At 48.4% G+C, this 27,046-nt stretch overlaps 1 protein-coding gene across 2 annotated transcripts in view; it reads left to right on the top strand.

The window, feature by feature from the left end:
- The window catches only part of Farp1 (FERM, ARH/RhoGEF and pleckstrin domain protein 1), a 73,248-nt gene that overhangs the window by 17,478 nt on the left and 28,724 nt on the right, over positions 1-27,046 (top strand). For both annotated transcript variants that reach the window (XM_032917338.1, XM_032917337.1), the window contains exons 4-11: positions 2,295-2,392; positions 5,599-5,713; positions 6,513-6,660; positions 8,903-8,998; positions 10,149-10,312; positions 11,709-11,777; positions 14,570-14,645; positions 15,555-15,813. In XM_032917338.1, coding sequence (XP_032773229.1) covers positions 2,295-2,392; positions 5,599-5,713; positions 6,513-6,660; positions 8,903-8,998; positions 10,149-10,312; positions 11,709-11,777; positions 14,570-14,645; positions 15,555-15,813 — 1,025 coding nt within the window. The remainder of the gene's footprint in view (positions 1-2,294; positions 2,393-5,598; positions 5,714-6,512; positions 6,661-8,902; positions 8,999-10,148; positions 10,313-11,708; positions 11,778-14,569; positions 14,646-15,554; positions 15,814-27,046) is intronic.

Below are 27,046 nucleotides of genomic sequence, written 5' to 3'. Positions count from 1 at the left end.
CACCACAGCCACCATGTGTGAGACCCAAGGTTCCATCCCAACGCCAAAAAAATATGATAAACCAGTTTTCTGTTTCACAGAGTAGCAACTGTACTTTATAAAAAGAAAGAAAACACTTAAGTATATAGAAATAGTTCATCCGGTCAGGTATCACATTAGCATGATATCCATTCTGATATTATATATATGCACATGTACTTTACATATTACATAATGCCTTCACCAAACTCAAATTCCCCTGCTCTTCCACCCTGGTCCCCAACTCTCTTCTCTGTGTTTTCTACCTTAAGATTGAGCGTGATGACGCACGGCCCTGATCTCAACACTTGGGAGGCAGAGGCAGGCAGATCTCTATATGTTCAAGCCTAGCCTAGTCTGCATAGCGAATTCCAGGCCATCCAAGGCTACTATCATTTAGTGACCTGTTACACTGATGGGACTCATCCTGCGCTTCTCCCAGACCAGCATGGGTCTTCAGTTCTCCTCACTACGCTGTTCTTGGACCACTAAACACCACGTCTCGTAGATTTGTCTCCTTGCCTCCTCTTGCTGTTCTGCTTGTTCTTCCAAACTTGTGTATTCTTAAGACCTGGAATTTTGTTCTAAGATCTCTGTGGATGCAATGGAACAGTTTGACCAGAATCTATTCTAAGCGACTTGTTCTATACATCACTAACACAATGCTGAGACTGTGCAGTAGAAAGAAGAGGTTGACACTCAGATCTTTCTACAGGATATAATGTCCTTAACATCCAGCTTCCTATACAAAGGATTTCTTTTAAACTGGCTGACTCTCCTCGCCAGAGTGGCTTTCTTTAGAGGCTGTTGAGAGTGGGTTCTGTTCCTGTTACCCCTTTCAGGTCCTGTCAAGTCAGACTCCGCCGTCTGCTCAGACTCTGTGCACACTAATGCTAATTTGCCTTCAGCTACCACTTTTGCAGGTGTCGTTATACATACATGAATACATGCATGCATGCCTATATACATACATGTACACAGTGTGTCTTGATCGTAACTACTCAAGCATCTCCCATGTACTCCATCAGCATCCTCAAATATAGCCCCTTCCCTCCTCATATCCTCTTGGGGTTTCTGCTTCTGTTTTTGTTTGGGGTTGGCAAAAACAAACAAACAAATAACCAGGAGAGATGGCCCAGTGGGTAAGAGCACTGACTGCTCTTCCAGAGGTCCCGAGTTCAATTCCCAGCAACCACATGGTGGCTCGCAACCATCTGTAATGGGATCCGATGCTCTTTTCTGACATGTCTGAAGACAGTGACACTGTACTCACATACCTAAATAATTCTGTAAAGAAAAGAAGAGACAAAAACGTCACTGGGTCTGGTTAGTGCTGCCCGCTGAGATGGTGACTGAGCCTGCTGCCTTGACCTTGTGCAGGTGGCAGGGTCTGCAGTGAGTGGATTAGTAGAACGGCCATGCCATGTCCAGAATCAGCATTTCATAGCTCTCTTCCCCATCCTCTGACTCTTAAATTCTTTCTGACCCCTCTACTGTGGCGTTCCCTGAGCCTTGGTGTGGGGATGATATCAATGTCCCCTTTCGGGCGACTGCTCCTTGACCCACTTATCTTCGTCAGTTTGACCAGCTGCTGCCCACTGCAGAAGGAGGCTTCTCTTGCCAAGGCCGAGGAGAACCATGTGTATAAGCAAATGAAATGTTTAGGAAGCATTTTTATGACACGTCCATTTAGCAGGACAGCAGTAGCAGTTTCCCTTCTAGGACCTGTGACTCCCCAGGCCACAGGCTTTCAGTCAGGTTTGCAGTTATAGGCATTCATTCCCTCCTGGGACACAGGCTTCAAAGGGAATTCACTTACTTACTCCCACAACCTTCATGCCACTCACGCACCAGCCGGTGACCTAGTTTAGGGCTGTAGAATGTGATGTGTCCAATTCTTTTGTTCTTCACCAACCTTCAGTCGCTGTGGACTCGTTGATTTTATTAATTCATAATTTATTAATTCATAAGTATAATCCAGTATGCTTTGGTTCATTTTAATCATTTTTGTTCTGGTCAGGTTGTCATGGGTTTGGCTTTGGAGGCTCCTTCAAGGCCTCCTGTGATATAACGTATTTAAGAGGGCTCGCCTCCATTTAAAACTAGCAATTCTAAGCCCGTCAGCGCCCTTGCAGATTCTATAGGCTTTCTCTTCACGTGGCTTCACCTACCTTTCTTTACTTTCTTACTATGTGTTCAGACTGTCGAGGAAGCCTACTTTGAACACCGACACTGCAGCTCCTTTGCGTGACCTCCGTCTCTGTTGACCTTTGCAGGTACCTGTTCGCCCTGCAAGTGAAGCAGGACTTGGCTCAAGGCAGGCTGACGTGTAACGACACCAGCGCGGCTCTCTTGATCTCGCACATCGTACAATGTAAGTTCCTTGCCGTGCCTCTGGGAGTCGGGTTGGAATCAGCACAATGGTCTGATTGATGAGAAGTCACAGGAAGAGTGTCTGTGGTTTTTTTTGCTGTTACGATGGATACCCCCGGTAGAGCACATCCTCTGACGTTAACTTAGAACCTAGGACTTCTGTGTTCTGGCGATATTTGATTTTTTTTTTTTTTTAGGACAAATACGGAGTGTCACCTCAGCGTCTCGCAAAGAGAAGCTTGGGTGGACAGTGGACAAGCTCACCACGTCTGCTTTGTCCCTTTCTTGGATTTGGTGTACATCGCTGGGTGCGAGTCCTTAGTGTTAGGACACAAAGCTCCTGTAGGTGTCACTTAAGTCTCCTACAAAACTTAGAACCTAGCTTCACTGCCCCGATAGTCTCATGTCAGGCTTGCCCAGTCACTAAAATGTTTCCCCAGATCAGTGTGTGTCTTCAGTGCCCTCTGTAGAGACAGCGAGAGCACTGAAGAATCTGATTCGCCTCCTGCACCTGTGCCCACTGAGGGCCAACAAGAGAATTCCGCCCTTGCTTCCCGAGGTCAGATCTTTCTGCCATTGGTGACTGCTGTATACTCCCCCACTCACGTGCCGCTGACGTGCTGGAGCACACTGTGATGTGTGTGGTAGAGAGGACCTCTGTGGTGCATGAGCTGCACTTGGGCATGGCTCTGCGTGCTTAAACTGACGGTGTGTATTCAATAGCACACCCCTAGATAGAACCACGTGGAAGGAACGGTCGGCCCATGCAAATGTCTCCTTGTTTCTGGAGTCTGGCCCCAGAGTTCCATTCAGGGCAGCATGCAGTGGCTGCTAATTCTTTGTTCACAGAAACTCTGTAAATCGTGATTATCCTTTCTAGGGAATTAACTTTTTTAAGTTTACGTGTATTTATCTATATGCCACATGTGCGTAGGTGCCCATATGTGCCAATAGATGGCATAAGACTAGCTGGATTATATAGGTGGTTGGTGAGCCTCCTGATGTGAGATCTGAACTTAGATCCTCCAGAAGAATGAAGAGTGTCCTTAACCACTGAACCGTCTCGCCAGCCTCTGTTTATTTTTATTTTATGAGTGTTTGCCTCCATGCGTACACGCACACCATAGACTGGATCACCCACAGAGGCACCAGGGCTGCACAGGACTCCTTGGAACTGAGTTACAGGTGCTTGCAATCTGCCGTTCGAGCTCTGGGCACTGAGCCCAGGTCCTCTGCAAGGGCAGTAAGTGCTCTTAACCACCGTGTCATCTCTCCAGCCTGAATAACAGGAATCAGTTGTGCTTTCTCAAGACCAGATAGAAAGAACTGTAGAAAGAAATCAAAGCTTCCATTCAGGCAGCCGATAACAATGTCTGTAGGCCAGGGCAGCCTTCAGTTCTGTGCACTATTCTCTGTGATGGAATGAAAATTCAATCCAGAAAAGGTAGATAGGAAACACCGTCACCCACTCATCGTGGCAAAGGAAGCCAGTAAGTGAAGTTCATCCAGATGTTGCTGGATGAGTTTACACAGCTTAGTGCAAGACAGGCAGTCTCAGTGTGGCGTGGGGCAGCATAGAGTCCACGCTTGATGACAGTGGGTGAGTGGGCCGGATGTGGCAGACTGCTTTGCATGATTGAACAGAAAGTAGCTCTTCCAGCAACACACGCTTGCTTCCCTGAGCAGCAGGATCATTACGCTTCTTTCTGGTAGTTTGTTGCACAGGTAATCGGATGCACAGGAAAGGCATGCCTCCCAGGAGTCTGACAGACCTGCACTCAGTGGTGCTCTTAGGCACAATTAGTTGTTCTTTCAAACCTAGGGCCTGATGTGGGCACAGAACAGCAAGTTCATTGCCTAACATGTGTCGAGGTTGCAGAAGAAAGCACATTGTGTTGCCTGTGGGTGAGAAAGAACTGTGCACGTACAGTCTCACCTGTTATTTCTAGACAATATAAGAAACTGGATAAACGCTTAAGGTAAAACACCACCACCACATTAAATTGTTCACCTTTCCTCCCACTGACATCCCTTCTTTGATAACAATTCAGGTTTTTACACGACTAGTAAGTCCGTGTAAGAGTTTCATTAGTTAACTCCTAGGTCTGTTTATACTGAGTCATCGACAATCACCCACATGTGTAGAATTTACTATCGAGAAGAGAGAGAGAGGACTCACTCCCAGTGCCCCGTAGCACACTGGATAGGTCAGCTGGATACCTCAACAGTGGTTGGACAGAATTTGTGTCTCAGAAATGGTGAAGGCTAAGTTTATCGTTCAACAATGACCTGATGGTTTCTGTGGTGACAATTTTTTTTTTTTGAGTTTTGATTCTTTAACAAACACAGATATATTAAGAGTACATTTTCATTTTAACCCTGGGCATAGGATATGGGACTCCTTCAAATTGTCCACAGCAGCTGACTATGATTTGCCTCAGGCTCTAGCAGGAACATGATTTTGCCAGCTGCAGATAGTTTCTGTGATGGTGTGATATTTAGAATTCTGGGGACTTTTCAGAGGATATATAAATGCCAGGACCCTGAGAGGTAAGGTGGGTTATTGGTTGGTTCTTGTTGGTCATGGTTTGTTAAGTAGCCATGCACAAAGTCGTGCAAAACACAAGAAGAAGAAGAAATTAGATCCTGCCGGTGAAGATCAAACTTGCCCCAAGGAACTTGGCACCCCTAGTCAGCAGGAAGTAGTCTAACAGCCATGTTGCCCCCATTCAGGGATCTCTTTCCTTCCCCCTCTATCCTGTTTTCTGTTGTATCTAATTAGAGGGTTGAAAAGGCAGAATAAAGGTGTGGAGAAAGGCAGAGGAAAGAAGAACCCATAAAGTAGCAGGAGAGCTGCTACAATGTCACTATGAATTGCATATTGTATCAAAACACCATACAGTTCCCTTTTACATGTGTATGGACAACATTAAATCAGAAAAGAAACAAAAGTGTGTGTGTGACTAAAAGACAGATAAGTCTAAAGTTTTCTTCATAACTAGCATGAAGGAGGAGTAGAAGTCACCTTCCACATGGCTCTAATTGTGAATTAAGGTCACATCCCACTCTGAGGTGGTGGCTGAACTCGGTCCCCACTAGCTGTGCTCACCTGATGTTACCAGTCCTTGTTGTACTTGCTGCCCAGAGACTGTAACACATTCTGAACGGTTTATCCTATGTGGCCCATTTATCTTTGTTTCTTTGTAGCTGAGATTGGGGATTTCGACGAAGCTTTGGACAGAGAACACTTAGCAAAAAATAAGTATGTACCTCAACAGGATGCACTAGAAGACAAAATTGTGGAGTTCCACCACAGCCACATGTGAGTTGTGTAGGGATCCCTCCTGTTCCCCAGCAGCTGTTGTCTGCCTCCCGGCCCAGAGAGGTGCATGAGCTCACGTACACACACCTCCGTGTTATGTGACACACAAGAAAGGCTGAAGGAAGAAGTTCAGGTTTTCCCTGGGGTGTTGTGGTCCATTCTGAACTCTTAAAAAATGCAGAGACAAGGGGTTGAGATCCTAGCTGTGAGACAGAGTAACCCAAGAACATAGAGGAGAGGGTAAGGCTTGCAGACCATTGGACAGTCGCCCTAACCAAGCCTGGGGAGGTATGTCAAACCAGGCACAGGGTTAAATATAGTAGACTTCAGAGCTTTTGTGATAGCCCCAGTTTGGAGCCTTTGTTTGGATGGAGAGAACATCCTCAAAGGACACTCAGCGCCTCCCTTCACTCTGTGGCTTAGAGGCAGGCATTTGCACCTGGCAGTAGAAGAAACCCAGTTAGCATTCTGCTCTCAAGCTCAGCTTACTTTAACTGGCTGAAAACTTGCCTGACACAGAGGTGTTTCACTTTGACGTGACCTAGAGGAAACCGAGATTCTGTGGAGCTGGCTGGGTTGGAGATAGACCTCGAGGTTTTGTGTTACCTGGTAATAGGGCTTTTGTCCTCGCTGTGCGGCTCTGGGGTTAACAGGTGGAGGTGGGTGTCATCTGATCGCACAGCCTGTGGCTTGCCTTCAAATGCCTTTTATTTCCCGGGAGAAGCTGCTCAATCTCAAGGTAATAGACATAGGGGGATTCAAATCCCCTGGCCTTTCTCTTCCCTCCTTGCTTTGTCAGTGGACAAACCCCGGCAGAGTCAGATTTCCAGCTCCTGGAGGTGGCCCGTCGGCTGGAGATGTACGGAATCCGGTTACACCCTGCCAAGGACAGGGAAGGCACCAAGATCAACCTGGCTGTCGCCAACACTGGAATTCTAGTGTTTCAGGTGTGGGGAACGCAGTGCCTTTCCCTTGGGGAGGGAGGTGGCTCTCCCACCCAGGTTCACGCGGGTGGCCGGGCTAAGACCCCTAGTGGATATCTTCAAGAAAACAAGAAAAGTAACCCCTCCAGGCCTTCAGCTTTCAGGTGTTTTGTCTGTCTGTCTGTCTGCTTGTTTTTGCATTCCTCCTTGTCCTGCTTGTGGACTGTACATTAGAGATTTGTTTTGGTTTAATAGATCTTAACAGATCTATAGCCCGATGACTCCCAGTATGCCTGTACCAAGAGCAGAGTGTCCAGGAGCGATGACCTCAGATCCCAAGAAAATGCCACCCATACTCAGAGGCCACATTCTTGGCACTTAGTTAAAATTCGATCCTTTTATATTTTTCCTTTCAAATTAACTTGTGTTGGACCAGCTTATTTCGGACTTTGCCATATCTAACTCTGAAAGCACATGTGCTTTTCAGAAAGAATAACCCTATGTGTCCAACCCTTTTGCAGCAAGACAGGCTCTGCCCATGCATTTTTAACCTGTGCTATCCTTAAGGGCAGGTGACCCTTGCTCTTCAGCGCGCCCGCTCTCCGTCCCTGGCTGCGGGGTGGCTTTATTTGACCAATCAATGTTTTTCCATCCCAGCTTCCTTCGAGTATGATTTGCAGGCCTGTCCATAGTTAAAAAGTGCAGCTTCGTGGGTTCAATTGCACAGATATTTGAATCCTGTGAAGCTACCATAATGAACATTCTTTATTGGTAAAATTCCTTTTCTGTTATGCAAACCCACTGGAGCCACTTAACAGATAGGAGAAAGATTCCACGTAGTCTCAGTTTGGTGAACTAAAGTTCCACACAGCACACACTTCTAGGATGACCCAGCCCCACAGTTTCTCTAGATCCCTCACCATGCGTGCACTCTCAAGCATAGACACACACACACACACACACACACACACACACACACACACACTCAGTCTACACATACACAATCTCAAGCACACACACACACTCTTCAGCATACACGTGCACACACTCTCAAGCACACATACACACACTCAAGCATATTTTCTCTCTCTCTCTCTCTCTCTCTCTCTCTCTCTCTTAAAGCATACCCACGCATTCCTAAGCGCACATGCACATAACACATACATACACATACCTCTCTCTCTCTCTCTCTCTCTCTCTCTCTCTCAAGTACACACACACACACACACACACACACACACACACACACAGAGGAGTTGTAGCAGTTCTTCTCCTACATAGGATCAACTTATGGCACACATTAAATATTACACGCTCACACCCCTAAAAATTGGGGCTTGGGTTTCATACCTGGTGTTAGGAAGGACATTTTGAGGTGCAGGATGATATCTGAGAAGAAACCGCTCTCCACAGTTTCTAACCCCTACAAATAATTCAAATACCTGATTTTAAGGAAGAATAAAACCCAATGTTTAGCTATGACCATTAAATTTCCAAACCAAGCCTTTAAACACTCCTGAAAGTCATAAAGACAGGAAAGAAGTGACACGATTGAATTAATGTGCTTTGTTTGTTTTATATGGTCGAAATATTGAGACTTGCTGGACCATTTAGTTGTTGTGGGATTAATCGTGAAACCCCGTGCCTGATTGTCCCATCCTACCACTCTGGGGGTGATGCACACCGTCTCTGTGCACATTTACATGAACGTGTTGTGGTTTCCATTTCTGTAAAATGGAGAAAATAAATCCGTCTCACTGGGCTTTGGGTGCTCTCTGATGGATACCATCCAAAAAACCCTGAGTTCAATACCTCACCCTCTGTGAGAGATGGTTCTTATTGGCATGGTGGTTGTCCTGGTCTCATTTTTAAAAAATATTTATTTATTTTATGTATGTGAGCACACTGTAGCGGTCTTCAGACACTCCAGAAAAGGGCACCAGATCTCATTACAGATGGTTGTGAGCCACCATGTGGTTGCTGGGAATTGAACTCAGGATCTCTGGAAGAGCAGTCAGTGCTATTAACCACTGAGCCATCGCTCCAGCCTGGTTTTATTTTTATTTATCTTCTTTTTATTATCTTGACCAGTGCCTTCCCTACATGAAGGCAGGTGTGGTCTGAACGTCAAATTCTATAATTGGTGAGAAATAGCGGTATCCAGTGAACACGGAGCTTGGGAATCTTCCATCAAAGGCTGCTCCTCTGACTGACTAACCCTTGGCTCCCCCACCTGCTGGCTCACGGGGTTACTCTCCTTTCTTAGGGCTTCACGAAGATCAATGCTTTTAACTGGGCCAAGGTGCGGAAGCTGAGCTTCAAGCGGAAGCGTTTCCTCATCAAGCTCAGACCTGACGTGAACGTAAGTCACCATGGACACCGTAAGTGCGGGTCCAGCTGAGCTGTGAATGGGTTGGGTTCAGCAGAGACTTCCCAGCAGCTGCCTGTAAAGGCGCTCTGGGAGGATTGTGTAGCCAGAAGCTTGGGAACGCTTTTGCTGTCACTCTGGTTTCTGGGAGGAAGGATAAAAAGGGCACATGGGTGCTTACCTAAGGAGACCATTTCTTTTCCAAATAGCTTGAGCTGTGTAATGCCCTCATGTCCAGCCTGAGGCTCTGCCCCACGACCCCAGCATTCCGCCATATTCCTGGCATTTCCTTACCTGCTTAGATGTAGTCCTGGCTTGCTAGCTCCCACTGCTGCCCTTACGATGGGAGTCATTCTCGTGGGCTAAATATGACTTCCCAGTACAGAACCCCCGAGGGCGTTGCCTACTTGGGATGGGTTCCAGGAAGAGAATAGGGTCTTCTTCATCTGCCAAAAGCCACACAGCAGAGGTGGTGCATCCCTGATGCCTGTCCTATCTGAACCCCAGTCCTTGTCCCACAGGGGTCCCCAGGGCAGTCCAGGCTCACAGTTCAGCTGCAGCATGGACTGAGTGGAAGCAAAGCCCCCAATAAATGACTCTCTGTGGGGGAAATGTAATTATGGCTCCAGAAAGCCAGCCCCAAAATAGTCAAGAGCTGCCGGGAATGTTAAGGACTCTGGTGACTTCTGTTTCTGTAACAGGGACACTGAAATTGGAAACACCGAGTAGAAAATCACCATGTTTCTTCCAGAATCGGAAGGCATAAGTTTGTCAGCTGAGGATCATTAATACTTCTCAGGAGACAGAGGCTGGAAAGCCCCCTGCCTCAGCATTGGGAACCAGCATATCTTGCTCAATCCTTGAATTAACAATCGTGTCACAAGACACACAATTAACAATTTTATTGAGGGGCTGGGATTTAGCTCAGTGGTAGAGCGCTTACCTAGGAAGCGCAAGGCCCTGGGTTGGTCCCCAGCTCCAAAAAAGAACTAAAAAAAAAAAAAAAAAAAAAAACAATTTTATTGAACAAAATTGGTTTCTGTTGTTTTGTTTTCTTTCCTGTTTCATCAGAACGATTGTGAGCCACTGCTCACAATCACTGGGGGTGGAGGGGAGACAAACGCTGTATTTACTCCTTTTTCAGAGCTCGTACCAGGACACCTTGGAGTTCCTGATGGCCGGTCGAGACTTCTGCAAGTCCTTCTGGAAGATATGTGTGGAGCACCATGCCTTCTTCAGACTCTTTGAAGAACCCAAGCCAAAGCCAAAGCCAGTTCTCTTCAGCCGAGGGTCGTCCTTCCGGTTTAGGTACGTGTGGGCCTTCCCAAACCCTTCTGCTCTTCATGTGAACATTTTTCTAAGGCTTCCTCCATCACAGCTATTGTGATTCACAGCAGATCAATAAGGCAGACGGTGGTCAGGGTTGTGGCCAATGGAGGTGCTGGCTTGCTTATCCTAGCCAACTCCACTTTGCCTTTCCAGTTCGGTTTGAACCTTCGAGAAACACTTAGCCATCTGCCCATTGAGCTCAGATGCTAGCACAAGTTCTCGGATGGTTTCATTTTATTTTTTTTAATCATTTAAGGTTTTCGAACATGGATGCAGTGTGTTTTGATCAGACCCATTCCCCACTCTCTCCCCTCCAGCTTCTTCTGTGTGCCAGCCACCACTTCTCCTTCTCAACTCTCATAAGTTCTTTTAAGCCCCTTGTGTCCAGGTGGTACCTCCCATATGTCCTCAGGTGTAAGATCATCTACTAGAACCTGGACAGCCTGTAAGAGGCTGCACCCTAAGAAAACGGATTTGCTGGGGGAGGGGTGTGCATGCCTTTTATCCCAGCAGCACTTGGGAGGCAGAGGCAGACCGATGAGTTGGAGGCCAGCCTGTTCTGCATAGCACAATCCAGAACAGCCAGGGCTACACGGAGAAACCCTGTCTTGATGGAAAGCAAACAGAATGATCAGAGTCACTAAGTAACTCTTCCCCCAATTGATCGCCTGCAATTTCTTGTGTCCGTTTAGTTTTTTTTTAAAGATTTATTTGTTTTTTTAAACATTTATTATGTATAAGTACACTGTAGCTGTTTTCAGACACACAAGAAGAGGGCATCAGCTCCCATTACAGATGGTTGTGAGCCACCATGTAGTTGCTGGGAATTGAACTCAGGACCTCTGGAAGAGCAGTCAGTGCTCTTAACCGCTGAGCCATCTCTCCAGCCCCCTTTTTTTTTTTTTTTAAAGCGTTTATTTTTTAATGGTTCTGGGAACTTGAACTTGGGCACCTTGTCATTCCAGGCAAGTGCTGTTCCACTGAGCCAGCCCCACAGCTGCTCCCATGCAGAAAGGAGTTTATTTATGAAAGCAAAGTGTCTCGTTTATCTTAGGTGTTTTGCATCATGTACACTGGACCATCTCGGTTTACATTATCAGTCATTTTTCAAACAATGCTGACATTCCGCTGCGTAAGGAACACTGGCCTAGGTATACACAGAGACCTGAGTTTTCCCCCTCCTCACAGACTGCACAGATGAGACCACTAGGACTGCGGCTTCACAGCCAACCAAGTGGGTTTATACAATTGTCTGTTTGTTCTGTTACATACAAGGAAAATATCCAGAAATCAAATGGATTGCTTTTCTTGTCACCTGGCCGAGAGGCAAGCGCCCCCACATCACCTCCCTTTCCTTTCGTGGTCTTCCTTTCAGTGGTCGGACTCAGAAGCAAGTTCTTGACTACGTTAAAGAAGGAGGCCACAAGAAAGTGCAGTTTGAAAGGTAAGAGGCTCCTTCGAGCCAGCACCATTCTCTCCGAGCGGCTTGGACGTCTTTACCCAGCCTGGGGTGAGTTACGCTCAGCTAGCTGCACAGTCTACCTCAGCAAGTCGGGGTTGGACGAGAACATTCTAGGACCCAGGCTACTGACTCGAGATAAGATGTCCTGAGGGTACAATGACAGATGGGGGCGGGGGGCTGCTATAGGGAGGAGTGGGCCCAGAGCAGAGATCACAGCACTTCAAAAGCCAGTTCTGGTCCTCAAGGAGTCCCCATACACTTGAAGGTGTGGCTTGCAAATGTTTCTGGTTGGGAGAGAAGCCACAGAATTTGTTGCTGTTGGTGGCAGACGCTTGTGTGTCCAGATGTTTGCCAGGCACCGTGCAGGGCCCCTTGCTTCACGCCTGGCCCTGCACGGTCAGTGGTTTTTATTTCCTGCTTACACGTGGAGACCCCGAGACTGTAACACCCAGAGCGAGTAGCACAGGTCTCCTGCCTGGAAAGTGGCCCTGGCCCACTAGCTCCAGAGAGAGCCTAGAGCATGTCAGCGCCTCTGGGCCTCCAGCAGCAGAGCCTACTTGGACTCAGATGAAGGACCGAGAGTGAAGTAATGACCTGAGCCCCGCCAAGTGCCTCTCCATATTTGTTTTGAACCCCTTTCTGGTGTTCATGAACATGTCCCCCAGCAGACAGACAGGGTCTAGCAGACAGGTACATCCTTACAACTTAGATGCATTTACAACCTCAGGTTGGTCTGCACTGACCTGGAAGTCTGAAGAGTTGAAAAGATCCCAGTCAAAAATGTACATTATAAACACTGTATAAAATGTACATTATAAATACTATATAAAACAGCCTCCAAGCTATGTGGATAAGGTAGATGGGGAACAAATAAATTTCATGTTCAGATCAAGCTCCTATCTCTAAGTCATCACATTTGTAAGGGCAAGTATTCCAAAACCTAATTACTCATGTTCCAAACTTCAGGGTGCCCAACCTGTATCAGTATTTTTTTTTCTTTCTTTCTTTTATTGGATATTTTCTTTACTTACATTTCAAATGTTATCCCCTGTCCCTGTTTCCCCTCTGGAATCCCCTATCCCTTACCCCCTCCCCCTGCCTCTATGAGAGTGTTCACCCACCCACCCACTCCTTCCCATCTTCCTGCCCTGGCATTCCCCTACACTGGGGCATTGAGCCTTCACAGGGCCAAGGGCCTCTCCTCCCATTAATGCCTGACAAGGCCATCCTCTGCTACATATGCAGCTGGAGCCATGGATCACTCCATGTGTCCTCTTTGGTTGGTGGTTTAGTCTCTGGGAGCTCTGGGTGGGTCTGGTTGGTTGATATTGTTGTTCTTTCTGTGGGGTTGAAAGCCCCTTCAGATCCTTCAGTCCTTTTTCTAACTCCTCCATTGGGGGCCCCATTCTCAGTCCAATGGTTGGCTGAGAGCATCCGCCTCTGTATTCGTCAGGCTCTAGCAGAGCCTCTCAGGAGACAGCTCTGTCAGGCTCCTGTCAGCAAGCACATCTTCTGTGTCAGTATGTTAACACACTTAATTCTTCAGTCCTTTTTATGTGTTGTTACAGTGACTTGTAGAAAAAACTACCTCAGGCCAGAACCTTTTTTTTCTTTTTAATTTTCCTCCCACTTTTTCCAAAAGAAACTTCTAGATTTATGTTTCTTCTGTCGTTCAATACTGACTCATTGAAAGATATTTTGTGTTAAGGGGGATTGCCCTGGGTGTGTGGATTTTTGTTTATATAAATACTGACATACTACGTGTAATACTATTGCACTCCATACCCACGGGACAGGCGTTAGAGCGTGTCACATTCTACGCTCATGAGGTGGCGTGAATACATTTGATTTGTTATGGAGGTCTAGCGGATCAGAGCACTCTGTGTTTCATCGGAGCCCACTCTCCGTCAACAGATGTTCAGGTCATTTCGATGCTTTACCCTAATTTTGCTGAAATAAGTCTGGTTTCCCGTGTCCTGTACCCAGGAATTTGATGCTAGAGGCTTTTCCCTCTGTATCCAAGCCACTAGCTCACCAGAACAGCCCTGCCTGTATATCCAAGGACGATAATTCCATGATTTTCTTAGATGATCAGCAGTTACCCTGCCGAAAACCATACAGGGGGTAGCACGGATTATCCCTATAGATGCCCTGGGGCCTTTTCCATGTGGAGAGAAGATATGTGCACACTGGGGTGGAGTCATACCACCTCATGAGTTCAGTACTTAAAAGTCTATAATTGGGGGTTGGGGATTTAGATCAGTGGTAGAGCGATTGCATAGAAAGCGCAAGGACCTGGGTTCAGTCCACAGATCAGGAAAAAAAAAAAAGTCTGTAATGCCTGTTTATGGGTAGGGGACAAGATAAAGGGCCTGTGCTGGTCACACTATCATCCCCAGAGGCTCAGTTTTCTTACAGGGGAACCAAACTTTTTCTCCTGGGTCTACATTGTGTAGAGTAAGATGGTCATGATCCCTGTCATAGATCTGATCTAGAAAGTACTGAAGGAAATTTACAAACGGATGCCAAGTTAGCTTGCAGATCAGAGCCTTTGGTGCCTGGTGGCTGCTCCTCCCTCTTGACTTCCCCTGTAGTCAGCAGGCACTGTTCAGTCATTCTTGGTCGGTCGGCAACTAGATTCTGAGGAGAACGTAGTGTCTTCCATGCCTGTGTTTGGAAAATATTGTGCGTCCATCACATTGACGATGAAAGCTTTGGGTACCTCCATGCTTGAAGTCCTGATGTTAGCTGTCTTGTGCGATTCCCCCCCTCAGAAAACACAGCAAGATCCATTCCACTAGGAGCCTTGTCTCACAGCCCACAGCACCGAATTCGGAAGTGCCAAAACAGGTCAGTGGTGGTCTCGCACAACCCCGGGTCTTTCCTTCACTTCTTTTTTTTTTTTTTTTTTTTTTTTTAAAGATTTATTTATTTATTACATATAAGTACACTGTAGCTGTCTTCAGATACACCAGAAGAGGGCATCAGATCTCTTTACAGATGGTTGTGAGCCACCATGTGGTTGCTGGGAATTGAACTCATGACCTCTGGAAGAGCAGTCGGGTGCTCTTAACCGCTGAGCCATCTCTCCAGCCCCTTTCCTTCACTTCTTGTGAGTTGCGCTTGCCCACTGTACTTTCCAGTCCTGTCTCCTTTCCCTCTGGGATTTGGCACAGGTAGGTCCCTGAGCTGGCTTTGGGCTCTGCCTGGAGCCTGCCCACAGCAAGCCTTGGGAGAGGCTTGTTGTCAGCCGCTGTTTTATCTTTTAATTCTGAACCTCATGAGTTTGAGGATTAAGCATACACGGTGCCGCGTCTGCTGTGTAAACTGGCGTAACCTGGCGGAGAGCATAAAAGTGTTTTCATTATGTGGTTTCAACACCAGCCATTTACCCATCATGCACCCTGTCTCTCAATGGCACGCAGAGGCTGTGGCTTCTCTGGGGTCTCTGCCGTCCCATTGACCCTTGTTAGGAAAGCTTTAAGTGGACTGAAAAAGCCATCTGCTACACGGACCCTCAGGAATCCCCACCTGAGATGAGGGTCACGGAAAACAATGTCAGTTTAACTCATACCTGGGGACCCAGCTGGAGCGCATCTCCACCCCGAAGGAGCCCTACAGATCATGAGTTTCACTCAACCACGGCCTCTGTGTGCCATTCATTCTAGCTGAGGGGACATTATAAAGCCAACTCCTTTGCCTCTTCTCCACTCTGTGTATAACCATCTCCCATTGCTTTTCCTGTTCCTCCCTACCCAGTCTCCGCAGAGCGCCAGCCTTACGTTCGGTGAAGGTACCGAGTCTCCCAGTGCCCAGAGCTGCCAACAAGCGAAGGAAACGAAAGTTTGTACCTTGGAGTCTGGACCGCGCCAAAGCCCCGCCCTCTCTAAGAGCCCTCCAGGGAGCAAAGCTGCCGATGGAACCACTGCTGCAGCACCACCCGAGGAAGAGGATGAGGAAGAGGGTGGCAAGGATGGCATCCGGCCAAGTAACCCTCAGCCCCCGCAGCCAAGCACAGGTCCAGCATCCCGGGCTGCTGGAGGCAGTAGCAATTCCATTCCCTTCATTGACTGTAGCGATGTAGATAGTGAATACGACCTTCTCAGAGAACCAGGGTCCCAGTCACGGTCCCAGACAAATGACAACTACGAAGGCGATTTGACCAGTGGTGTTTATCTACTGTCCAGGGATGAGAGGCGAGCGGAGAGTAGGCGCAGAGCTTCCCCTCCCTCTACCAAGTCCTCCCGGCCTCCTTCTAGAGAATTCCTTGATGATGATTCAGCAGATATTACCTTTGATCTGAGCGGGAGCCCCGGGCTCCCAAGACATAGCTCCCTGATAGATGAAATGTTCAGGGCCTCCGCTGGCCACAGCCCCCTGGCGACCCCACTGTCCCCCTGCAGCAGAAGCTCCAGTCCAGACACGAGCTGGGACAGAACCGGGTCCCAAGGCTATGTTTCTGAAAATGGACACGACCTTAGGGAAAGGAGTATGGGAGAAGATACCGTCCCAAAGCAGGGCCCTCCGTATGAAAACTGTTCCCCAGCCCTGCAGAGGCCATACTTGAGGAATCTCCCCAGCAGATACAATAAGTCAGAGACAGATCCACTTATCCTTAGCCAGGCAGCCCCCACCCCAGACGCCTTGGAGAGGCTTGATGACCAGGAGGAGGAAAGGTTGGCCGACATGGCCACGCCCCAAGGTACGATGCTAGCCAATGGGACGCAACCCACAGGCTCCGCCTCGGAGGTCGTCCTAGATCAGGCTGGGTGCTCAGATAGTGCAGTGGGCCAGCTGGCACCCCTGCAGGTGACAGAGTGTTCCACTAGCAGCGGGAATGAGTCTAGCGACTCAGACTCTGCCGTGGCAAGCCCTTCAAGGAAGTCCCCCGCGCTCGGTCACCCAACAAGCCCGGGTTCCCCTCTCAAGAGGAAGGGCGAGATGGGCTTGCAGGGCCCACAGCCTGGCGAGGAGGAAGGGGAGCACGAGTGAGGAGCCTGGCAGGCAGGTGGTCAGCTGTTGATTACAAGGAGTCACAAATCCAGGGTTGCCACAGGGGAGGGGGTCTGCTCTAGTAACTTGTTTGTTTTTAGTCGACGTTTGTTAGGTAAAGTTTGGGACAGGCACATGTTCATGGGACATGCCTGACTCTCCAGACCTGTAACGAACACAAAACTTAACCCAAGTGGCTTGCCTTTTAGAAAGCATGGTACAAGGTGTACAGCAAGCCAGGACAGGTTACTGGAGGTTTGCTTTGCTGGTCAAAGGCAGTAAGAAATCCCTTGTTATGAACCCGGTAGTGTGAACTGTGTGTTATATTTACATGGTGATTTTCTGTGCGTGCAGTTGTGTGTGCAGGGTTTTGACTGAAACGTCCCTGAAATCACAGGGAAGTGTTTTTAACTGTCCGTCCCCTATTTAAAAGTGAGGGTGTTCTCTGGGCCCTATAAAGAGGCATGGGCAAGTCCAGGTAGAGGCCAAGTGTAGGTTGATTGCTAACTGAGATTGTGTCGGTAAAACCATACTTAAGAATAGTGGATGTTTTAAGTGGAAGAACCTGGGGTCCTTTGGGCTTCCTGTGAGAGGCTGTGAACGCTCTCCGATCTCTAGGGATAGCCATTGACCTGGAATTGCTCCCTTGGTTGGGTTTTCGTGGCTGGGTCAAATCATTAGTCTTTCTAGGAAATGGGCGACTCTCAGAATCTCTTGGAGAACCAGAGATGCTACTGAGTGGTAAGGTAAGGGAAGATGGGTACCTTACCGCGGGCACTGTTGTCTCCAGCAAGCTAGCCAACTGTGTGCCTGCCTGGCCTCCTGCCAGTCGCACGCCCTGCTACGCCACTGCCCTAGGTTCTATGTGTTCTTAGGAACAGCGACCCCACCGGGAACACAGACACCTTGGTGTTCCTATGACTTCTTTTAAAATCATGGTGGCCTCTGCCTGCCACCCGGCCGTTCGTTCGTTACCTGAGCCCTTGTCAAAGAGAGTGATACCTGAGTCTTGGCCGAGAGTTTGGATCTGTTGGTCAGGGCTTCAGCCTGGCTTCCACAGATGGCTTCTCCCTCAGCCATGGTGGGCCCGGCAGAGTCTTTTGGAAGAGAATGTTGTTAGCCAAGCCATTACCTTGGTAGCCAGTGCGTGAGGAACGCACAGATGAAATGCTTTTAAAAGCCTCCATTTGTAATTTTTTTCAGTCTTTGATACTTTTTTAATCATGGAACAAAATTTTTAGCACTGAACTACAAAACTTTGAAAAAGGAGTTGCAAAGGTGGTACACCCTCATTGGGCCGCCATGCCAGTGGCCTTAGGAGCCTTGCGTGGCTAGATCTCAGTGGGGAAGCTGGGCTTGTTCAGGAAGTGAGGCAGAGCTTGGCTTGTGGATCTCAGAGGAATCTTGTCAGCGGGAACGTTGAGAGGCCACGTTTTCAAATGTGGAGGGACCCCGTCCATATTTATGCAAGCATATCTGGTTTTTCTTGGTCAGCTGACTCACAGTGGGTGATCGGTGGATCGAACTGAGTAGATAGCAGTTGGCAGTTGTCCCCTGAAGTAGTCTGCTCACACCCTGCCTTAGATGACTCTGCAGAGGCGTCAGGAGTCACCCACCAAGCCTTCACTGTGGGTGAGCAAGCCCATTCCTGTGGAGTTAGTTCAGTGACTTTGCTGCACGGCCAGTGTTGTGCCTGTGCCCGAAAAGCTGCGCCCGTCCCCCCACCCCAAGTCGCTTGACTTCAGCCCTTTCCTCACTCGGGACCTTTAAGGCTCCACGTTTTTAATTCTGGAGATGATTGTCTGCATTGCCAACTCGAATTAGATGTGAAAACCCTGGATGACAAAGACAGTTAGGAGCCAATAGCTGTTCTTCACCCACTGGTGGGGTTTGCAGTCTTAACATGTTTCTGAACGTTCTGCCTGGTCTTAAGAGAAGCTCTCTGCTTGCTATAGGAAAGCGTGGTCAGGCAGGAGCTGAGCAGAGTCAAACCTGGTTGTTTCAGTTGTGACCGTGGTCTTTTTTAAAGGACTTTCCCTCGTTGCTGCTTATACAGAAAGTCTGACAACCAAATTAAATTGAGCTTAAAAGAGCCTTACAATGTTATTAGGACCGGATCAGCACATCTGACCCCAGAGAGGCAAGCATGTTCTTACAGCTCCTACAGGAATGATTTTAGCACGGTGTCATCAAAGCAGTGCCCGGTGCCTGTCACCTGTCTCCCCTTGTGCTGTAGCACAGAGTTTTCTCCTGATTGGTTCTGTGCCAGCCGAGCCAATTTAAAGCTCTGTTTCTTAGCTGGTATTTAAGAAAGCAGCAGTCCCAGCAAATGAATAGAGCCTAAAAGAACTGGGGACAAGTTTGGTCCCACGTCCCATGTCCTGTCACTAGCAGTCCTTACAGGAGCTTATCCCCCACTCCAGTAGATGCTAGAAGTTAGTCAGAGAACGTGTGTGCCTGCAGTAAGCATGGGGTGGCAGGGTTGCTGAGGTGATGAATTATTCCTGCTGTCCCTGTGCAAAGCTCAGAAAGCACCAAGCCTCCCCAGAACTTCCCCTGTTCTGGCCATGTAGACCTCAGACTCCTAGGCTTCCGAAGCCCACAGTCTCTCCTAGGATTTACAAAGGGCCTACATTTGTGTGACGTTGAACTAAGGTGAGGGAGGCCAGTGATGGAGTTGGCTGGGAAAAAAGGCAGAGACCAGAGGGCCTGAGATCTGTCAGTCTCGAACGTGGGTCTTTGAACCTTGCCTACTCACTGCTGCTCTATAAATCGGTGTATTAAGGCCAGGGGTGGAAGCCAGAGAAACTCAGATTTTAAAGCTCCTCACAGCTGCTCCAGGCCCCCCTTACATTATGATATTTTGTTGGATTTTATTTCGAAGTATATGTAGACACTTAACTGTAGTTCCCCATGTGGATCCTCCTTAAGAGCAAAAAGGCAAGAAATTCCTTCGGCATGAAGAAATGCCGTTAATGAGTTCCAGAGCTCAATCTGCACCGCTTCGGCCCCCTGCAGCAGTCATCTGGATACCATCGATGGTATTTTATTAGACAGGCATTTAATTAGAGAAAGTTTGCGGGGCCAGATTCTTTCCAGCATGTGATTCACATTCAGGAATTTCTTACACATCCACCTCTCCCCTCGTGCTGTTTAGCCCTGTGCTTAAAATCTGAGTAATAAGACATCTTTGAAGATTTAAACCAAGTAATGCAAAAAAAAAAGCTCGGCCTGAAGAACCAAGAAGCAGGGTCAGCCCCTGGTCTACTCTGAGTCAAAGGGGTGCATTAGCCTCAGAGCCACCCTGGTTGTGAGTTGCCAAGCATTTTTTAAAAAGAGAGTTAAAAATCCAGATAGAGGGGTTGGGGATTTAGCTCAGAGGTAGAGCGCTTGCCTAGGAAGCGCAAGGCCCTGGGTTCGGTCCCCAGCTCCGAAAAAAAGAACCCCCCCCAAAAATCCAGATAGAGAACATTTTTAACATTGGTAAACTGATAGTGAATGTGCCTAGAGGCTTGTTTTGTTTGGTCTTCCCTTTTTATCTAGAACCGCTGACCATGTGCGTTTAGCCTGCCCTCTCCACTCAGAATGCTTCCTGTCTTCTCTGAGCAGCACTGTGTTTGCCACAGATGCAGCCCTCACCGAATGAGCACTGAGTTACAGGTAGATTCAGCCTACGAGTCGTCACTCAGGTGTAGTTTCTCTGTGTGCCTCTGTCTTGATCGCTTGGCTTCGCCTGAGCCCCTTACCTGGGTTAGCTAGAATTTCAAGAGTGACCGTTTTTAACTCTCCTACGAGCTGTTTCCCGAGCTCTTTCCCGGTCCTCTCTCCCATCTGTACGTATCGCTCCTCCGAGCTCCTCCAAGGCTTCCTTCCCTCCATCACGGTGCACGGCTCGGGTCTGTTCTGTTGTTGCTGAATTCTGCCAATGAAATGCAAGAATTTTCTTGGTGATAGAAGTATCGAGCCAGTTTCTTCAAACTCGAAGGGCAGGCTGTAGCTTCACGCTGGCCAAGCAAACACACAGAGGGACAGGCACGATGATTGGCAGACCCCTCTGAGCAGGGACTAACTAAAGGCATCGACTTTGGTAACACCAAAGAACCGACTGGCACTGTTCTTTCCTGGTTGGTTCAATCCACCCCTTTCCCTCGTGTTGAGCTGAAAGTTCAAACAGGGAAAATGAACTCACTGGAGACCGAATACCAGGTACTGGATGTTAACACAAAAGGCCTGGCATTCAGGCCAAAATTAGCCTCTTCACGTCAGTTTTCTTTTAACTGAAGAAGAAAAAATAATGAAAATCGTTTTTTACAAATCCCATAATGATCCAGACGTGGAGTCAGCTTAGATCAAAGATCCACGCGGCCCGGTTGCCACCAGTGGGACAGAAAGCTGTGTGGTTCTTCCTTTAGAAGCCTAGAGAGAGACTTCTGAGTGTGTCTCCTGGCAGCAGGGGTTGAAGTGTGGATTCATTGTCAGCCAGCTGTGGCAGGGACAAGGTAAAGGGGTAGGTCTGCTGGAAAAAAGGTCTTCATCCGGTGAACAGCATAGCAGTCTAAGAAAGCCATAGATGAAACCTTTCACCCAGAAGCTTGTTGCTCTCCAAGAAAACCCGACCAGAAAGAAGCTATGGACGAGCTTAAAAACCTCTTGAGAGCTCTCCAAGCAGCTAGGCTTTGTCTTGTTCAGGGTGACGACATGGAGCCCGGGATGGCCACTGGGTGTAGCCTAGAAGGGGGCTCCCCTGCACACTTGTGGCTCTGGTATTGGACGGCAGCTTCCCATGGTAGGCAGCATTTGTACTTCTCCCTGAGGACTCTGGGTCAGGTTAGCTGTTCTTTGGTGACTTCAGATGACAGCTGTTGATATGGGAAGCCTGCAGCGGTTGGGATGGAGTTTGAAAGGTCAGCTGAGCGAGGCAAGGGTTGGTGCTGCAGCCAGGTGGCACTGCAGCTCCCTGCTGGGGCCAGGCGGGGCCGCTTCAGAATATTGAGCAGTGGTAGGAAATTGCAGAAGGCAAAGCACTTGGCCAAGGCACTTAAAGAGTCTGGAGGTGGGAATGGGACACGCGGGGTACAGGGAGCTTTGAGGTATTGGGTCTACGCCAGGCTGGGTGATCAGCTGTCCCTAAGGTAGGACACAGCGGAGGGGTCGTTTAGGTGCGTGTGGCACAGTACTGACCAGTCTGTCATCCCTCACCATGTTGTCTCATGCAGCTGCACCCTCCACTCCCTTTCCCCCGGCTTCCAGTGTCCTCTGTGAGAAGCAAGGCCCTGGTCCCTCCGCCTGCGGTGTTGCACAAAGACCACACTTAGTTCTCGAGTTACCGAGAATGACTGTTCTCCCTGGGAGCACCGAGAGGGGATGAGGGGTTGTCCGTCCCTTGCTCTCACCTCTTCCCTCCTTGGAAAATTTGCTGCAAACCTCACTAACTGAATCTCACCAGCCCAGCCCGTGTCTTTTAACACAATTTCCTCCTGTTCTCTCTGTGTGTGCATTTAATCCTCGAAGTAATAATATGTTATATTAAAATTTTCTAATTCACTGAATTAATTCTCAAGTAGAAAAGTCTGGGGACTTCGTTCTCATGTCTGTCGTTTGTTTAATAAATTTAAGAGACATTCTTTCCATTGTTCCATTGTGCACAGTTTTGTCAGCATGTACCTGCCACCTGGGAGAAGACGCTCTGTTTTGAACGCTCTGTCTTGGTCCTCGGAGCATGGCAAACCCTCTGTCCCTTGCACTGTCGGAGCACTGTTTGGTGTCCTTTTCTTTAAAACAACCCAAAACATTGCCTAAATACCAATTTGTACCTGGAATACCCATTGTAGAGCAGCACAGCACTCCTCTCACCCAGTGGCACTTGGACAGACTGAAACGTGTTCACCCGAGTGCCGGGAGAAGTGTAGACTTGGCTTTTGTGGCCTCATCTTCTCTCAAGGCCTTGCACCATATAAGGTGCCATGGGGTGGAGCAAGCCCTTGAGGGAGAGCAGGATCACTGTGAAGGGGGACAGATGTCAGTGGAACAGATCGCATCTGAGACAGCAGCTTACATGGGGTGCTCACACAGCCGGCCTACCACAGGCTGGGCTTTCCTATTCCATGGGAGTAAAACACCCGAGATAGATTGGCTTTGGTGGGAGGGAGTGGGGCATGGTCTGTGAAGGAAGCCATGCTGGTGTCTCCAGCAGGCAAGCCCTCTGTCCTTCCGGTGGGCACCTCCAGATGCTCCTCAGATGCTGTCTGCTTTCACACCTGCACTGTGCTTCAGTGTGGAACCTTCACACAGCATGAACTCCTGTCACCTGGGCGCTCTCTGTCCTCTCTGACAACCATGAGTTTGGTGACTGAGCATGGAAGACCAAACTCATGTCAAATGTTTGCATGGTATTAATACCTCGTGTTACTACTCTAAACTCAAGAGGCTTTTAAAAAAAAAAAACCCCGTCCTCACGGGCATCCTGCCGTTAACGAACAAAAAACCTGTTTGATGTGATTGTTCTTTCCCACCAATGGCTGAAGCTTTGTCCTTCCTACAAGATGGTACACTAGACTCCATGGTCCTCATCCCTAAAGTGACATCAGGTTCATAAGTTCTCCACCGTCTTCAAACAAAGCAGCATTCTCCTGTCTCCTTGCCCTATACGTAAGATCTGTCTTGTGTGCTCTCTGCCATTTTACCCTGAGCTGCCCCCTGTCTGTCCGTCCGTCCGTCCGCCTGTCCGTCCGCCTGCCTGTTTTTCTGGCGTCACTGTTGCTTGTCTGAATGGCTTGGTGACAGATCGAGAAGTGAATGGCCTGCTGCCTGTTGAGTTTTTCTCAAAGGGCGCTGGTTCTGAGAAGCGCGTGTAACTTTCCCCGACCACCTAAGGCACCACGAAGAGGACCCCATCTCTAACACTGGTAAACTGTGGGCTCTCTCTTCCATGTGGGAACCTTGCCATTCCAGCCAGCTGTTGTCCTAGGGTCTGCTGGGCAGGGGACCCACCTCTGACTCAGCGTGGTGGGGATTTCCTCATGGTTGGTACACAGACTAGACAGTCTCTATCGAGATTTCATTGTCTCCTTTTATAGTGGGAAGTCGTGAGTTTGAAAAGAGTCCTGCGTTTCTTCTGTCTTTCCTACGTATGCCTCGGGGTGAACACATTCTGGGTACATAGGTTAAAAATAGATATTTTAGAACCAGGTAACAAAAGGTAGGATTGTGGCCCCTAAAAACTTGCAAAGGAAGTCAGTTTATTCGGGGGAATAGTGAAGAAATGATGAAAGTAGAGGTCATCAGCGCCATCAAATTTTCTCGTTTTATTATTTATCAAATGGTGAGTTTTCTAGTTTTCAATTCATTGGGTTTTTTACTCTCTTTACAGGAAAAGAACCCACACAAAATCCCTATCAAGTTTAAAATTAGACACTCATCAACTTACTGACTAGTTTACAAAGTGGGGCAGGTCCAGAAGCATGTGAAATGCCATTTTAATTACCTGAGAAATAGATTAATAGATTGGTGTTTCTCTCTCTCTCTCTCTCTCTCTCTCTCTCCTCTCCCTCTCTCCCCTCCTCCCCTGTCCCTCCCTCTCCCCTCTCTGTCCCCTCCTCCCTCCCTCCTCCCACACCCCCCCAGGCTTTGGTCTAATCTGAAGAGGCAGGTCATTAATAGGAAGCTTGTGCCAGTCCTCAGAGGGGACGGGAGGCAGGAAGCTGGGTTGCTCCTACAAGTGCCTGCTTCCCCGAGACCGCTCATCTCCTCTGATAAGGAGTCTGCCCTGAGTGTCCGAGCTCAGCCTCCCGTGGGCCAGGAGAGAATTATGAATACATCCTAAAAGAAAGTGACAGCGCTGCAGAGGCAGGCTCTGGGGCGGGTGATAGACTGAAATCCTCAAAAATGGCAGGGCCACTCCGAAGTCCCGTGATTATTTCTGGAACGACAAAGTGTCCACTTAAGGAGATTTGAAAAGGCAACTGCCAGAAGAGCAGTGATGGCCCACCCGGCTGACGTGAACCCAGACGGCTTCACACAGATTAGTGGGGGAGGAAGAAATCACGTGGGAGAGAGGCAAAGGACTGGGGAGCTACTAACCTGAGTGCCTAGGAGGTGCATGGCGACTTTTAGAAGTAGGGAATGATTTTTATAAAGCCACTTGAAATTTCCAGAGGTTTAGTGAGCAGCCGATCTCTCCCCTAATTATATCTCTTCCTGCCTCTTGCCTTACTGTCCAGGTGCTTCCTTGTAGGGTCCTACAGAATTATTTACCTGTAGCTCCCCGACAAAGAAATTTCTCATTTTCATTTGTCATCAGGAAAAGGTGGTCTAAAGAGCAGAAACCCAAGCGTCAATCGTTCCGCACCTAATCCCAATTCTGTGTAGCCGTCCGTACTAACTCTATATAACCTTGAACCCTGGCTTGCTGTAGACACACCCTTCACGCCTGCCCGTCTGGAGACCCGAGCTGCCAGATCCTACTTACTGCTCTTACCAGCATGTCTCATTGATTGCCGAGTGGCAAACGGTGACGTCTTCATTTGGGTTCTGTATCCCATGTGAGGTTCCCAAGCCTCGAGGACGGGGCCTTGTCTCCATAGGCCCAGCTTCAGAAACTTGGGCGTCTCCTTCCTTAGCTTTGCTGATGGATTCCTAGATCAAAGTGTTGGTGTTTAACCGTGTCTTAGTGTGACAGTTTTACACACCCAGCCCTCTTCCTTTCGTGAGCAGACCCAAGAACCTCTTCGGAAAAGGAAATTAACCACCCCAACTTGGTTAACCCACCCCAACCCACCCCCTGCCCCCGTGAGGCAATCAGACATGGTTAGACCACGTGTAGAACCCTTCGGGCAAACCTGAGCTGTTGCCTGCCTTTTCTATCCCTGGGGCGAGCGACCAGGGCAGCCTTCCACCATCTCTCTGAGGTAGTCTGTCCAGTAGGAATTCTTCCAAACCTAACCAACTCTGTTCTTTAAAAGGTGTCAGGGCATCCCCTCTCAGAGACCTGTCGCTTAAGCTTCCAGCCTGCCCAGTGAACTAACGTCAAGCCTCGCCGGGGTCGGGGGTGGGGGGCCGCTCAGGCAGGACCTTAGCTTTTACCTGTGGAGGGTGGTGTGATTGTCTCTGAATGTGTGCACCTTACTCTCTCCTCGTGCGGCAGGCGGCTTGTCCTCTGCTGCTGGAAGCTGTTCACAGCCTGCCGGTAACCATCTCCTCCACAGCCCGCCCCACTTGAAGCTAGCTTTCTAACAACTTTTCATCCTTGGCTCCAACTCTCTCAGAGAGGTGAATGCTTTTTCTGTACCACGTCACTGCAGCCCCAAGGCCCAGCATGCTGTCACTTATAACCGGCCCACCCGATCTCGTGAGAGCGGACGGTAAGCCCCACATTTAGCTAGATGACTGACTGGTGGATAAATCAAAAGGACTCTCGGCTCGGCCACTCACAAATGCATGGAATGTTTTGATCTTGACACAAACTGCCAGAGTTTTCTCTTTTCTAACTTCTATTTGTAGCGGTAACGTTTTTTTTTTCTGTGATTTTTTTTTTCTTTTTAAAAGAGAATAGTGTAGTATCTTGAAACAATGCAATTCTGGTGTGTCACTATTTCTATTTAACAGCTTTCATTCTCTCCTAATCATTGTATCCAGTTGTGCACTGGTGTCAATAAAATTGACATTTGTGAAGCGATTTCTGGCCTTTTTCTCCGGGATTTATGGGATCTGGTGGTGTGTGGGGTGATGGGGCCTCTGTCTAACACCAGGACTTCAATAAGGTTTATTTAAACGTGAGGTTTTCTTTTCTTTTCTTTTTTTTTTTTTTTTAATGCAGCCTTCTTCTGAGCCTTCTCTCCGCTGCTCTAATCTTGCTTTCCAAGGATCCCTGGACTGATGAGCTGTCAGTAGGCACAAGAGCTGTTTCTTATTGTCTTCTGGGCAAGGTGGTTCTTCACTGCTCACGCACTGCTAGTGCAGCTCACAAGACAGCCTGGGAGCGGGGAGACTGGTGGGGATATCCTTGAGGGTTGTACCTGCTGGGATCAGAGTCACAGTCTGCCTCACATTTGCCTCAGTCTATGCTGCTGTATCTTGTATCTCCAAACTATATGCAAACAACTGAAAAGGGGGGACTTAGGGGTCAGGGACATGAGGATGCTTCCAGAAACCCATTTCACCTGTCCTTCGGAGATGCTTAACAAAGTGCTGGGTGGCAAGGATCAGGACTGAAAGTGGGGGCAGGCACTGGCTTCCTTTCCTTATAATCGGAACAGTTCACC

This window comes from Rattus rattus, chromosome 12, assembly GCF_011064425.1.
Source record: "Rattus rattus isolate New Zealand chromosome 12, Rrattus_CSIRO_v1, whole genome shotgun sequence".
Taxonomy (NCBI): Eukaryota; Metazoa; Chordata; class Mammalia; order Rodentia; family Muridae; genus Rattus; species Rattus rattus.
Note: the sequence above shows the minus strand (reverse complement) of the source record. Positions and strands in the feature narration are given on the sequence as shown.